This window comes from Acipenser ruthenus, chromosome 51, assembly GCF_902713425.1.
Source record: "Acipenser ruthenus chromosome 51, fAciRut3.2 maternal haplotype, whole genome shotgun sequence".
NCBI lineage: Eukaryota > Metazoa > Chordata > Actinopteri > Acipenseriformes > Acipenseridae > Acipenser > Acipenser ruthenus.
Window position 1 is genome coordinate 1,992,050 of NC_081239.1, and position 14,722 is coordinate 2,006,771.

The following is a 14,722-nucleotide window of genomic DNA, read 5'->3' on the forward strand; positions in this document are numbered from 1 at the left end:
AGAATTGGAGGTTTCAGTTTCAACGGTGCTTATCGTGGATTGTGTTCACAGCGGGGTTCAGTGGAAACCACTCGAGATGACTAGAGATAGCCACGGATATTAACTCTTCCCTCTGTCCCTTTGCCTCCCTCCCTCGAAGGTGGAGAGAATTCCAGAACCTCGCCAACCAAAAGAAAAAAGCCTTGACCTCTGCGCTCAACATCCAGAACTACCACCTCGAGTGCAACGAGATCAAGTCCTGGATGAGGGAGAAGACCAAGGTCATCGAGTCCACCCAGGGGCTGGGCAACGACCTGGCCGGAGTCATGGCCTTGCAGAGGAAGCTGACCGGCATGGAGCGGGACCTGGAGGCCATCCAGGGCAAGCTGGACGACCTGAACCAAGAGGCCACCAAACTGGGGGAGGAACACCCCAGCCAGAAGCCCGAGATCCAGGCCGGGCTCGCTGAGATCCAGGAGGTGTGGGAGGACCTCAACAACACCATGAAGGCCAGGGAGGAGAGCCTGGGAGAGGCCGGCAAGATCCAGGGCTTCCTGAGGGATCTGGATGACTTCCAGTCCTGGCTGTCGCGCACCCAGACGGCCATCGCTTCGGAGGACAACCCCACCTCGCTCACAGAGGCTGAGAGGCTGCTCGCCCAGCACCAGAACATCAGGAACGAAGTGGACAACTACAAGGAGGACTATCAAAAGATGCGGGCGGTGGGGGAGGAGGTGACGCAGGGGCAGACGGACGCGCAGCACATGTTCCTGAGCCAGCGCCTCCAGGCCCTGGACACGGGCTGGAACGAGCTGAGGCAGATGTGGGAGAACCGGCGCCATCTGCTGGCCCAAGCCTTCGACTTCCAGACCTTCCTGAGGGACGTCAAGCAGGCTGAGGGCTTTCTCAACAACCAGGTACATACTGTATAGAGAGCCGTCACTAACACACGCTGTGTCAGGGTCTATCACACACATACACTGACACACAGGCACACCGTGTCAGGGTCCATCACTAACAAACAGTCTCTTTTAAAGCTCTGGAGCTTCATACCATCACTCTATAACTAGAACCCCCAACGCTTGTAAGGAATCTAAATGATTTATTTCTGTGTCTTGTGTTTCTCTGTGTGAAGGAGCGCACACACAACAAGGATTTAAGCAGAGTTTAACAAGTTTGTTTTATTTATTCCAGTAATCAAAAATTACACACATGTTGCTTAAACATTTAGCATTAGACACAACAATGTAGCACCTAGAAACGAAGTAGTGATCAATGACCTAATCCTCTGGAAGAAGCACAGGCAGGAGAGGACTCTGCTTCTCGGACGCACCTCTCAAGTGCCTGCTGTTTTATACAGTCTCTCCACCCCTTTGAAAAAGCAAGTTGCGGCAACATTGTAACCAGACGGCTCTTGCTTGCACCAGGTCAGGTGATGTCAGTTCTGTTCATTTTTCGCCCCTTTCCCAGGCAATAAAAACATTCTTTCCTTGATAGCGGCCCACGTAGCAGCTGCACAGCTGCACCCCAGTCATAGTTTTGAAATTGCACCTGTAACTAAAGCCCCTGAATCGCGCGCCCTCTCCCCGCTCTCCCCAGGAGTACGTGCTCTCCCACACAGAGATGCCCTCCACGCTGCAGGGAGCCGAGGCAGCCATCAAGAAACACGAGGACTTCCTGACCACCATGGACGCCAGCGAGGACAAGATCAGCGGCGTGGTGGAGACGGGACGCAAACTGATGAGCGAGGGCAACGCCAACTCAGACAAGATCCAGGAGAAGACTGACTCCATCCATGAGAGGTGAGGGGGAGAGGGAGGTGATTCGAGAAGACTGACTCCATCCATGAGAGGTGAGGGGGAGAGGGAGGTGATTCGAGAAGACTGACTCCATCCACGAGAGGTGAGGGGGAGAGGGAGAGGGAGAAGGTGATTCGAGAAGACTGACTCTATCCACGAGAGGTGAGGGGGAGAGGGAGAGGGAGATAATTCGAGAAGACTGACTCCATCCACGAGAGGTGAGGGGGAGAGGGAGATAATTCGAGAAGACTGACTCCATCCACGAGAGGTGAGGGGGAGAGGGAGAGGGAGAAGGTGATTCGAGAAGACTGACTCCATCCACGAGAGGTGAGGGTGAGGGGGAGAGGGAGATAATTCGAGAAGACTGACTCTATCCACGAGAGGTGAGGTGGAGAGGGAGAGGGAGAGGGAGATAATTCGAGAAGACTGACTCCATCCACGAGAGGTGAGGGGGAGAGGGAGAGGGAGAGGGAGATAATTCGAGAAGACTGACTCCACCCACGAGAGGTGAGGGGGAGAGGGAGATAATTCGAGAAGACTGACTCCATCCACGAGAGGTGAGGGGGAGAGGGAGAGGGAGAAGGTGATTCGAGAAGACTGACTCCATCCAGAGGGAGAGGGAGAGAGAGAGGGAAAAGCCAACTCTGACAATGGAGAGGGTGATGGAGGGAGAGCACAGAGAGGACAAGCCAAAGCCAGCTTGTGCAGGGTACAGTGGAGCAGAGAGTAAAGCGTCTGTCTTTCTGTCTCCTTTCAGACATCAGAAGAACCGCCAGGCTGCCACTGAGCTGCTGGCCAAGCTGAAGGACAACCGGGAGCTGCAGCACTTCCTCCAGGACAGCCAGGAGGTAAACTGGGGGGACTGGGAGCAATCCATTCATGTGTGCTGAAAAATCATTTCAAAACTTTATCATCTGATAAATAAGCGGGGAGCTTACCACTTGCGTCACGGTGCAACGGTCAAAAAGGTCCCCCCTTTTTTAATTTGCATTCCCTATCCTACCTGCAAGAGATTCAAAAGGAAAGGGGGGCACTTTAGAGTGCTGCACCACGACACTGCATTAAGACTCCAGGGACTGCATTAATTGTAGTGCTGCCGCAGCAGTACGGTGTACCCGCTGTTGTAGAGATGCTACACAGAAGGAATCGCTTTGCTGTGGGATTGCTGTGGTCTCTGTGGGAGTGTTTGGAGGTGTGGCTGAAGCACTCACGTTGTGCTGTTGTTTGATTCCCAGCTGACTCTCTGGATCAATGAGAAGATGCTCACCGCTCAGGACTTGTCCTACGACGAGGCTCGGAACCTCCACAGCAAGTGGCAAAAACACCAGGCCTTCATGGCTGAGCTGGGGTCCAACAAAGACTGGCTGGACAAGATTGACAAGGTCTGTACATGATTACACAGTGTCACACACAGATACACATATGGTCTAGCGGTTAGGATTCCTGGTTTTCACCCAGGCGGCCCGGGTTCGACTCCCGGTATGGGAATACTATATTTTGGACAGCAGTGTGGAGTAGTGGTTAGGGCTCTGGACTCCTGACCGGAGGGTTGTGGGTTCAATCCCCAGTGGGGGACACTGCTGTTGTACCCTTGAGCAAGGTACTTTACCTAGATTGCTCCAGTAAAAACCCAACTGTATAAATGGGTAATTGTATGTAAAAATAATGTGATATCTGTATAAAGTGAAATAATGTATAATCTTGTAACAATTGTAAGTCGCCCTGGATAAGGGCGTCTGCTAAGAAATAAATAATAATAATAATTAAATAATACACACACACACACACACACACAGAGACATGCTCACAGATACTCTCCAGTCTCACACACCAGATACACACGCGCACACAGAGACACACACAGGCAGACATCCGAAATGTTTAAACACAGTCGAAATATTAAGATCACGTTAATTAGCTTGTATTCGTCATCTTTATTAACGCTATCACTGCCCCCCCCTTCAAAGGAGTACAAACCAAAACTTCTTTAAAATCCACATTCTTACCTCTTATTTGCACAAGCAACATGATCCTAGGTCTCCCTTTTAAACAAGTGCTAGCCAATGCTTCATTAAAACCAATTCAAATCACTGGCGCCTTTGAAGGAGTGCTAGCTAAGGCTTTACAATTTTTTTTTTCGTGTGTGTGTGTGTGTAGGAGGGGAAGGCCTTGGTGTGTGAAAAGCCGGAACTCGAACCTGTGGTTACTCAGAAGCTCGCTGACCTGCATCGTCTGTGGGAGGAGCTTGAGAGCACCACCCAGACCAAAGCGCAGTGCCTCTTCGACGCCAACAGGGCGGAGCTCTTCACACAGAGCTGCTCTTCACTGGATTCATGGCTGAAGAACCTGTCAGGGCAGCTGCAGAGCGATGACTTCGGGAAAGATCTGACCAGCGTCAATATCCTGCTCCAGAAACAGCAGGTAGGGGAGCAGGGGCCTGATAGAGAAAGGAGGGGCAGCAGAGTCCAGGATAATTGTGCCTAAATATTTAACCACTCAAATATACAGCTCTGGCCAAAAGTTTTGCATCACCCTATAGAATGAACTAATTTGGCTTTATAAAGTCGAGTTAAAGCTGCTGAATAATGTTACTTTTAACATATTGAATATATACCGCTGACAAAAATTGAAAAATTGGACATTTCGGAATCTAACATTAAATACTGTACTACTATTATGGCTTCCAGTAGACTTTAGCGATATCATTGTGTAGTTTCTTTGATTACATCATATAGTTTTTATTTTTTATTTTTATGACGTCTGAACCCTAAAATTCTAAGTGATGCAAAACTGTTGGCCCTAGCTGTAGACATACCGACCTCGACACACACAATGTTATCTATAAAATGTGATTCTTATGATGGATTTTTCTGATTGGTAGCAAGCAATCCCAGGAAGTCTGATGCTTGGTTTCACTGACCCTGTTAAGTGTTAATCTTGGACTCCCTAATGCTACTTTGGGTAAGATTGTCCACGATTTAGGCTAATCAGGGTCTGTGAATCCAGACCTCAGTGTTTAAATGGTTTTAATGCAAATGTTTAAATGTTTTGAAAATGTAAATCAATCGAGATACTGCTACACGATACAGCAAGGGTTAAACTTACACTAGCCCTGCTGCTGCTGCACCCAGTCCTGGGGTTCAGAACTCCCCTCAATGAAGTCTAGTAGTATTATTATTATTATTATTATTATTATTATTATTATTATTATTATTATTAATATTGAAATGATCAGGAGCCAGGAGTTTGAGCAGGGTTAGAAACTCACACTAGCCCTGCTGCTGCTGCTGCTGCTGCACCCAGTCCTGGGGTTCAGAACTCCCCTCAATGAAGTCTAGTGTTATTATTATTAATATTGAAATGATCAGGAGCCAGGAGTTTGAGCAGGGTTAGAAACTCACACTAGCCCTGCTGCTGCTGCTGCTGCACCCAGTCCTGGGGTTCAGAGCTCCCCTCAATGAAGTCTAGTGTTATTATTATTAATATTGAAATGATCAGGAGCCAGGAGTTTGAGTAGGGTTAGAAACTCACACTAGCCCTGCTACTGCTGCTGCTGCACCCAGTCCTGGGGTTCAGAGCTCATATTCCTATTTTAAGTCATGCATGTGTGGCCTATGAAAGTCATCTGTAGTAGGGCAGCAGTGTGGAGTAGTGGTTAGGGCTCTGGACTCTTGACCGGAGGGTTGTGGGTTCAATCCCCAGTGGGGGACACTGCTGTTGTACCCTTGAGCAAGGTACTTTACCTAGATTGCTCCAGTAAAAACCCAACTGTATAAATGGGTAATTGTATGTAAAAATAATGTGATATCTGTATAATGTGAAATAATGTATAATGTGATATTTTGTAACAATTGTAAGTCGCCCTGGATAAGGGCGTCTGCTAAGAAATAAATAATAATAATAATAATAATAATAATAATAATCTGTAGAGGACTGAATTAATATGCAAAACACTGGGCCAAAACCTGAACCGCACTGCTGTAGAGCAGTGATATTCAACCCTGGTCCTCGAGATCTATTCCAGTCCTGGTCTTTATTCCAACCAGGTCCTAAATGAGTTAATTGCCTCTTAGTTCATTGAGCCTACGAGCCTTGGAGTGAAAACCTGGACTGGAATAGATCTCCAGGGCCAGACTCGAGTGCCACTGCTGTAGAGGTTACCTTGTTTGCTTACGTTTCTCCCCCCGTGTCTCAGATGCTGGAGAATCAGATGGAGGTGCGTGAGAAGGAGGTGGAAGCTCTCCAAAGCCAAGCCCTGGCGCTGTCCCAGGAAGACAGCAACACTGTGGAGGTGGACACCAAGCAGAGGGGGGTGCAGGACCGTTTCCAGCTGCTGCTGGATCCCCTGCGAGCCCGGCGCATGAAGCTGCTGGCCTCCAAGGAAGAGCACCAGTTCAACAGGGATCTGGAGGATGAGATTGTAAGAGCCCAAGAGATTCTCACACACCCCGCCAGGCCGTCTGCATTAGGATGTATCAGAATACATCACTGTACAGCTGGGGCCAAAGGTTTTGCATCACCCAGAATTTTAGTCTTGAGACATCATTTAAAAACAAGTATATGAACATTTAATTTAGATCATTTGTTTAACATTGTGTAATCAGAGAAACTACACAATGATGTCGCTAAAGTCTACCGGAAGCCATAATGGTAGTACAGTATTTCATGTTAGAGTTTGAAATGTCACGTTTTTCAATTCAGATTTTCGTTAAGTATATGGAAAACTACAACACGATATGTAATTCAAGATGTTAACGTAACGTTATTCAGCAGGTTTCATTTGACTTTATGAAGGCAAATTAGTTAATTCTATAGGGGGGATGCAAATTTTTGGCCATAGCTGTTTATTGTGTAGACTTCACCATTTTTTTGATGGTACAGCAGAACCTCACTTATGAACACTTTGGTTATGGAGATCTGTCGTACATCTGAAATGTTCCTAACTCTGCAAACAAGTTTTAATAAAAGTGTACACCTGCTATCTACACCTTCAATCTGGAGACAAATAACCTCTCTCCCTCCCTCTCTCCTCTCTCTCCCCTCTCTCCTCTCTCTCTTCCTCTCCCCTCTCTCTCCTCTCGCTCCACATCTCCCTCTCCTCTCTCTTCTCTCCTGTCTCAGCTCTGGGTGAAGGAGCGCATGCCTCTGGCCACCTCGATGGACCACGGGAAAGATCTGCCCTCCGTCCAGCTCCTCATGAAGAAGAACCAGGTACACGTCCAGAGCCCTCCCGGTCAGACAGTCTGCACACGGCTGCATGCTGTGGTTCAGTCCATAGAGTTCCAGTACAGGTGGTGTCCAGTCGAGATCAACCATCTCATTGCCACATTGTTTTAATCTCTGGGCATATCAATGACACAGATCTTTATCACATAATTTAGCTTCACGTTTACAAGTCATTTGGTCTGATATGACAAACGCCCTCAAAGATGCCCCCAGGGAGTACTTTGTTTTTGTCCTCACGATGTGGTATAGACTCCACAAGGTGCTGGAAGGTGAACATTCTTTTGGCTTTCCAGATTAATCAAGGGACCCAGGGTATACCAGGAGAACACGCCCCACACCAGGGCAATGCTAAATCCAATCTGGTAGTCAGGTCCCAATAAAGTGGCCCGGAACTGTGTATATACAGCGATGGCCAAAAGTTTTGCATCACTTAAAACTTTAGGACCGAGATTTAAAAAAAACAAACTTATAATTTCGATATTTTATTTAACACGGAATCAAATAAACTACTACCGGTGTCTACAGTATTTCACGTTCAATTTTGAAATGTCACACATTTTTCAGTTTTTGTCAGTGTTTCGTTAAGTATATGGAAAACTACAAAGTGGTGTGTAATTCAATATGTTAACGTAACATTATCCAGCAGGTTTCATTCAACTTTATGAAGCAAAATGAGTTCATTCTACAGGGCAGGGGTCTCCAAACCTGGTCCTGGAGAGCTACTGGGTCTTCTGGTTATTGTTTGAACCAAGCTCCCAGTTACTTAACTGCACCAATTATTGGCTTAATTAGTCAAGATTAACAGGTATTCCAGATCTTTAGCCACTGATGATGTAAAGACACCTAGAAAACCTGCAGGATTGGGGCTCTCCAGGACCAGGGTTCGAGATCCCTGCTATAGGGTGATGCGAAAGCTTTGGCCATAGCTGTAAAGTATAAAAGACTTGTTGGTGATCCTAAGAGCTATGGATTGTGATTGTCTGGATGGTGTATTCAGTCCCTGACTGAAGTCATCTCACCCCTCTTTCTCTCTCAGACTCTTCAGAAGGAGATCCAGGGGCACCAGCCCCGCATAGATGACATCCAGGCCCACGGGCTGACGATGAGGCGCGGGCGGGGCGAGGAGGAGGATGGGGGGGCGGGGCCGCTGGAGGGCAGGCTGGCGGAGCTCAGAGACATGTGGAGCCAGCTGATCTCGGAGGGGGAGCAGAGGCACGGCCGGCTGACCGAGGCTCACAGGGCCCAGCAGTTCTACGCAGACGCAGCCGAGGCAGAGGCGTGGATGGGGGAGCAGGAGCTGCACATGATGTCAGACGAGAAGGCCAAGGTGAGCGTCTGGGACTGAATTAGGGCAAAGCAATCCCAGAAATATTTCATGCTCTTCTGTGTCTTCTTCCTTCTCTTCCTCCTCTTCTTCTTCCTCTTCTTCTTCTTCTTCTTCTTCGGCTGGGGAGCCTATTGTTGTTAAGATGATGATTATTATTATTATTATTTTTTTTTTTTTTTTTCGTTCAGCCAACAAAACCTTAAGTTGCATAAAATGAAAACCGTTGCACAAAATCTCTTGAAATTTCAGAGTTGTAGATGCCAATGGGAACTAATATCCACAACTGAATGAATACGATTGGTCACATGGTTTGGCAGCCATATATTAGATTTTACGTCACATTTTGGACAATTTACAAACACCTACATACAGTCTCTACACCCCTTTGCAAAGCTTAGTGCTGGATTACCTCTGTGTGTCAGCAACATGTTCACCAGGCAACTCCTGCTTTGCACAAGGTCAGGTGAGGTCAGTTCTATTGATTCTTTCTCAGGTAATTAAACATTCTGTCCCTGATAGCAGCCAGATAACAGCATGCTTTGCACAGCTGTACTCAGAACGTTGTACGTTGTAAGCTTTTCCTGAACTCTTTACAGTACAGTGAGTAAGCTGACTGGTGTTTGAGTGTGTGTGTGTGCGTGCTTTTCTCAAGCTCTTTTCCGTACAGTGAATAAACAGACTGGTGTTTGTGTGCGGTGTGTCCGCAGGACGAGCAGAGTGCCACTGCGATGGTGAAGAGGCACCAGGGGGTGGAGCAGGCCCTGGAGGACTACGCCCAGACCATCCACCAGCTCGCCAACAGCAGCCGGCTCATGGTGACCGGCGAGCATCCCGAGAGGTGCGTACGGGCGGGACACAGTAATAGGAACACCTGCCAGAGCACTGTCAGCAGGGTGCAGGGCGACCTTCCAACACTCCGTCGTAAGAACGTACAATGAAAAGAAGTGTGGGAACGAGAAGAAGTCAAGGCTCTTCTGAGTGCACCGTTCACCCCTAAATCTGATTTAGTAGCAAATCAAAGACATATTGAGATTCTGTTGATTTTAGTACCTGCTTGTGGAGAAGCAGTGGAGTGTAGAGCAGTGTATTGAAAGACTCTCTAGAGTAGCTTGTATTATTTAACACCCGGTCCTATACTCGACATGTGTGTATCACGATGTGGCAGTGTGTATAACCCCCCCCTCTCTCCCCCCTGCAGCGAGCGGATCACTATGCGGCAGGCGCAGGTGGATAAGCTCTACGCTGGTCTGAAGGACCTGGCGGAGGAGCGCAGAGGGAAGCTGCAGGAGAGGCTGAGGCTGTGCCAGCTCAAGAAGGAGGTGGATGATCTGGAGCAGTGGATCTCTGAGCGGGAAGTGGTGGCCGGGTCCCACGAGCTGGGCCAGGACTACGAGCACGTCACGGTGAGCCAGCCCACGCAGGACACCCCTCGAGAATTGATCAGAAACTGGGGCTCAATAAGGCCGTAGCTACCAAGTGGCCAGAAGTTTTGCATCATCTAGAATTTTAGGATTGAGGCATAATTTTAAAAAATATATATATGAACATAATTTAGATATTTTATTTAATGTCATATAATCATCTACAAAATGATATCACAAAAGTCTACTGGAAGCCATAATAGTAGTACAGTTTTTCATGTTAGATTTTGAAATGTCATATGGAAAACTACAAAGAGGTGGTTTAAATTGCTAAAAAGCTAGTTTGTAGTAATAGAACAATTAAGAGTCTAAAACCAAAAAATGATAACATTAGAATTTATAAAAGGACAAAAAGAAAATGCAGTGTTGATTGTAAAATAGGAAAAGTTTGCCCCCCAAATGTGCTTCCACTGATGCCCTCCTGGTCTCCTCTCTGTGCTCAATAAAAAGCAGCTGATTGCAATCCGGGCTCTGCTTGTGTCTCCTGCTTTAGATGCTGAGAGACAAGTTCCGGGAGTTTGCCCGGGACACGAGTGCGATCGGGCAGGAGCGCGTGGACTCGGTGAACGCTCTGGCCGACGAGCTCATCGACTCCGGCCACCCGGAGAACGCCACGGTGGCGGAGTGGAAGGACGGGCTGAACGACGCCTGGGCTGACCTGCTGGAGCTGATCGACACGCGCACACAGATGCTGTCGGCCTCCTACGAGCTGCACCGCTTCCACCAGGACGCCAAGGAGACGCTGGGCAGGATCCAGGAGAAGAGCACCCAGCTGCCCGAAGAGCTGGGGAGAGACCTGAACACTGTGCAGCACCTGCATCGCCAGCACACCACATACGAGCATGACATCCAGGCACTGAGCGGACAGGTCAGGAACACAGCCTCGCTGCCCAGACATGATCAGTTAATCACAGCACAGCCTCGCTTCCCAGACATGATCAGATCAGCACAGCACAGCCTCGCTGCCCAGCCATGATGAGATCATCACAGCACAGCCTCGCTGCCCAGACATGATCAGATCATCACAGCACAGTCTCACTGCCCAGACATGATCAGCTAATCGCAGCACAGCCTCGCTGCCCAGACATGATCAGCTAATCACAGCACAGTCTCACTGCCTAGACATGATCAGATCATCACAGCACAGCCTCACTGCCCAGACATGATCAACTAATCCCAGCACAGCCTCGCTGCCCAGACATGATCAGCTAATCACAGCACAGTCTCACTGCCTAGACATGATCAGATCATCACAGCACAGCCTCACTGCCCAGACATGATCAACTAATCCCAGCACAGCCTCGCTGCCCAGACATGATCAGCTAATCACAGCACAGCCTCGCTGCCCAGACATGATCAGTTAATCACAGCACAGCCTTGCTGCCCAGACATGATCAGATCAGCACAGCACAGCCTCGCTGCCCAGACATGATCAGATCAGCACAGCACAGCCTCGCTGCCCAGACATGATCAGATCAGGACAGCACAGCCTCGCTGCCCAGACATGATCAGCTAATCACAGCACAGCCTTGCTGCCCAGACATGATCAGCTAATCCCAGCACAGTCTCACTGCCTAGACATGATCAGATCAACACAGCACAGCATCGCTGCCCAGACATGATCAGCTAATCCCAGCACAGTCTCACTGCCTAGACATGATCAGATCATCACAGCACAGCCTCACTGCCCAGACATGATCAGCTCATAACAGCACAGTCTCACTGCCCAGACATGATCAGCTTATCACAGCTATCTTTGTAATAGTTTTCATTTTTCCACCTTTCTTGCATGCATTAACAAATACAAAATGATCAGGACTGTATAATACTTCAATTCAGAGTAGTGAAGCATTGAAGTTGGAACTGTACAAGTACTGTGCCAGTAGTATAATTTAATTTAATTTAATTTTATAATAAGGCGACAGTCTCGCGACTGGTAAATAGCAAGCGAACATGGATTGCATTTCACAGGCCCAGTTCCCTCCTGCGTTTGCTGCAGGGCTGGCCCTGTCTCTGCCCCTCACTCCCCCCTCTCTCTCTCTCTCTCTCTCAGGTACGGCAGGTTCAGGAGGATGCGTCCCGGCTGCAGAAGGCCTACGCTGGGGAGAAGGCGGAGGATATTCAGAAGCACGACCGCAGCGTGGCGGAGGCCTGGAGCGCCCTGCTCTCTGCCAGCGACGCCCGGTGCCAGCTGCTGCTGGACACAGTGGAGAAGTTCCGTTTCTTCAACATGGTGCGAGACCTCATGCTGTGGATGGACGGGGTGAATCTGCAGATCGACGCCCACGAGAACCCCAGGTATAGCTGTCAGAGTCGTTGGAGCTGACAAAATAACATTCGCTACAGATCTCAAATGTGCAGTTCTTAAAGAAATGTGAAACTATGTGTTTTAATTTCAGTTTGCTATATGAATTTTCTTCATATTTTCTAATAACACTTCACTAAGACCCGGCTCTCCTGAGGACTGTCCAGTAATTCTGCAGTTTCAGAGACTCTTATTCAGCGCTTGTGTCCGATGAACCTTCCCTCTTTCAAGAGCCAAGCACTGTGCCAATGAGGACATGAATCTTGCATAGCAAACGTAGATTCACATTGATTGTTATCCTTTTCTAGTTGTATATAATGAATGAAATCTCAGAGGTCTTCAGTACTGAGCGTGTCTGGCACGTGGTTCGTTGTGTTCACAGGGACGTGTCGTCAGCAGAACTCGTGATCACAAACCATCAGGACATCAAGGCTGAAATCGAGGCTCGCGCCGACAGCTTCACTTCCTGTATCGAGATGGGCAGCTCACTGCTGGCCAAGAACCACTATGCTTCAGAGGAGGTGAGCCTGAGAGAAGCCAGCCCTGGAGTGAACCAGCGGGCAGTCTGGTACCACACGGAGTTACATACACCTCTGTTTCTAAAAGCCGTGCTTTCAGATAACGTTGCACTTCCTTGATCACCTGGAGGAAGGATTGGTTTCAGTCAGTAACGCTGAGGTGACCTAGGAAGTGCATGTGTAAAAACTGCAAACTTTTTAAACGTAGGTAGTACCAGGTATTAATCTATATTTCTGCTACAGCATGTTTCTTTCATAACTAATATAAAGACACTTTGACTGACCTAGCTTAGGTTTCACATATCTATGGCAGGCAACTGGAACAAACGAAAAATACAAATTAACACACAATGTTGGATCGCTCTCAATACGAAGCACACATCACATAAAGGTAAGAGGTCAGTAAAAGAGAAAGTCATTTGATTGTGTGTACTCCCCTGTGTTCTGTCGCATCAGGGCTCAACAGTGCTCAAGTCCCAAACAAAAGTGCCGGAACACACTACATAATTTCAACAAGTTTGGGGAACATATAAAATGCTCCTATTTACAAAAAACAGCAATCCATTGACTTATCGCTTCATACAATGCGAAACGTTTCTACTGAATCAGACAATTGCAAAAGATAAACTGATACAACTGATATTTGAACTGTCTTACCTTAGTAATTGTTTAATTTCCCACAAGATCCTCTTAGCAAGTTGAACGGTTGACGTGAGTGAGTTTGGGACGATGAGACGGCGATATTCTTTGATACATTTTCACATGTGTGTGTGGTCAAATTTGAACGAAAAAATATTTATCCCTGTAGACCCCCAGAATAATTCTAGAACCCATCTGTAGATTCCTCTGAATTTTGGCAATGTTTTATTCGAACAAACATAGCCAAAATAAATAAATAAATACATAATCACAAGGTGTGTTTTTTTTTTTTTAATTTTTTAAACGCTCAAATCATTCTTTCACTAAACATTGTAAAAGTAGGAACGGCAATAATTAAAATGTGTAATAGTACAATTCTTAAAGAAAGAAAGTATAACTGGATGAACGGGGTGGTCCATTCTTGTGTATTACACCCTTCCAGGAAATTCATGAAAGCAGCTTATTATGGATCTATTTTATTATTGAAATTTAATTTACACCAAACAGCAAATTATATACAATACACACAGAGCTCACGCATAAAAAACTGTTTCTATACAACATACACCAAAAATACACAACAAAAACACCTGCTCATTATATTTACTAGAGCATATAAAAACATACCAAGGCTCCAACAAGTCAGTATGGAACTGCTGTAATGAAATAGGGCAGAGCTTGAATGGAACATTGTTATTTAAAACCAATAATCCGGCCGCAATCAAATCAAACCGATTTTCAGATATGCAATACCCAATACTAACTGCCTTGCTATTCTTTTTAACGTTGTATTTAGCATATGATTCAATTAGCTACAGTGCTTCGTACAGGTTTATTTCGGCGTATACGTTTGGTATACCAGCGATATTTCATGCAGCTCATCTAAATACATGTCTAAGGCAGACGGGAATGATTTGGAGTCGCTTTCTTCGTTAGAATGAATTTCTAAAACCATCTCAGTCTCCACAGAAAAAAAATCTCTTTGGCGCAGCCGTCTTCGGTATACTTGAGATTCAAATGTGAACATACGTCATTTCCAGTTCCAGGTCATAAGTGAATTCCTTCTGTGTTTATGGAAGAGTGATTTGAGCATGTTGATGCAATAATGATTATGAAAAAAAAAAAACCCCACGGGCGTTCTCAGGTTCCAGAAAGTGTCGGAACTCTGTTCCGGTGCGTTCCGCCAGGACTCGAGCACTGGCTCTTAGTAGTAATGCGAGTTGTTGATTCTCTTGTTTCAGATCAGAGAGAAACTGAAGCAGCTGGATGACAAGAGGGATGAGATCAACAACAAGTGGCAGGAGAAGATGGGCTGGCTGCAGATCGGTGAGTGCACCCCCCTTCACTGTGCACCCCCCTTTACTGTGCACCCCCTTCACTGTGCACCCCCTTCACTGCACCCCCCTCCTTCACTGCACCCCCCTTCACTGCACCCCCCTTCACTGTGCACCCCCTTCACTGTGCACCCCCTTCACTGTGCACCCCCTTCACTGCACCCCCCTTCACTG

General features: G+C 47.2%; 1 protein-coding gene and 1 non-coding gene across 6 annotated transcripts in view; both read left to right on the top strand.

Moving 5' to 3' along the window:
* LOC117398719 (spectrin beta chain, non-erythrocytic 1) overlaps positions 1–14,722 on the top strand; it is an 82,650-nt gene that overhangs the window by 54,784 nt on the left and 13,144 nt on the right. For all 5 annotated transcript variants that reach the window (XM_059015938.1, XM_059015942.1, XM_059015940.1 and 2 more), the window contains 14 exons: positions 140–896; positions 1,579–1,781; positions 2,536–2,626; positions 3,014–3,160; positions 3,936–4,199; positions 5,974–6,198; positions 6,900–6,989; positions 8,041–8,331; positions 9,039–9,169; positions 9,530–9,734; positions 10,246–10,620; positions 11,806–12,050; positions 12,440–12,578; positions 14,456–14,540. In XM_059015938.1, coding sequence (XP_058871921.1) covers positions 140–896; positions 1,579–1,781; positions 2,536–2,626; positions 3,014–3,160; positions 3,936–4,199; positions 5,974–6,198; positions 6,900–6,989; positions 8,041–8,331; positions 9,039–9,169; positions 9,530–9,734; positions 10,246–10,620; positions 11,806–12,050; positions 12,440–12,578; positions 14,456–14,540 — 3,248 coding nt within the window. The remainder of the gene's footprint in view (positions 1–139; positions 897–1,578; positions 1,782–2,535; positions 2,627–3,013; positions 3,161–3,935; positions 4,200–5,973; positions 6,199–6,899; positions 6,990–8,040; positions 8,332–9,038; positions 9,170–9,529; positions 9,735–10,245; positions 10,621–11,805; positions 12,051–12,439; positions 12,579–14,455; positions 14,541–14,722) is intronic.
* trnae-uuc (transfer RNA glutamic acid (anticodon UUC)) lies at positions 3,195–3,266 on the top strand. Its single transcript has one exon. It is a non-coding gene; the product is annotated as a tRNA-Glu (tRNA).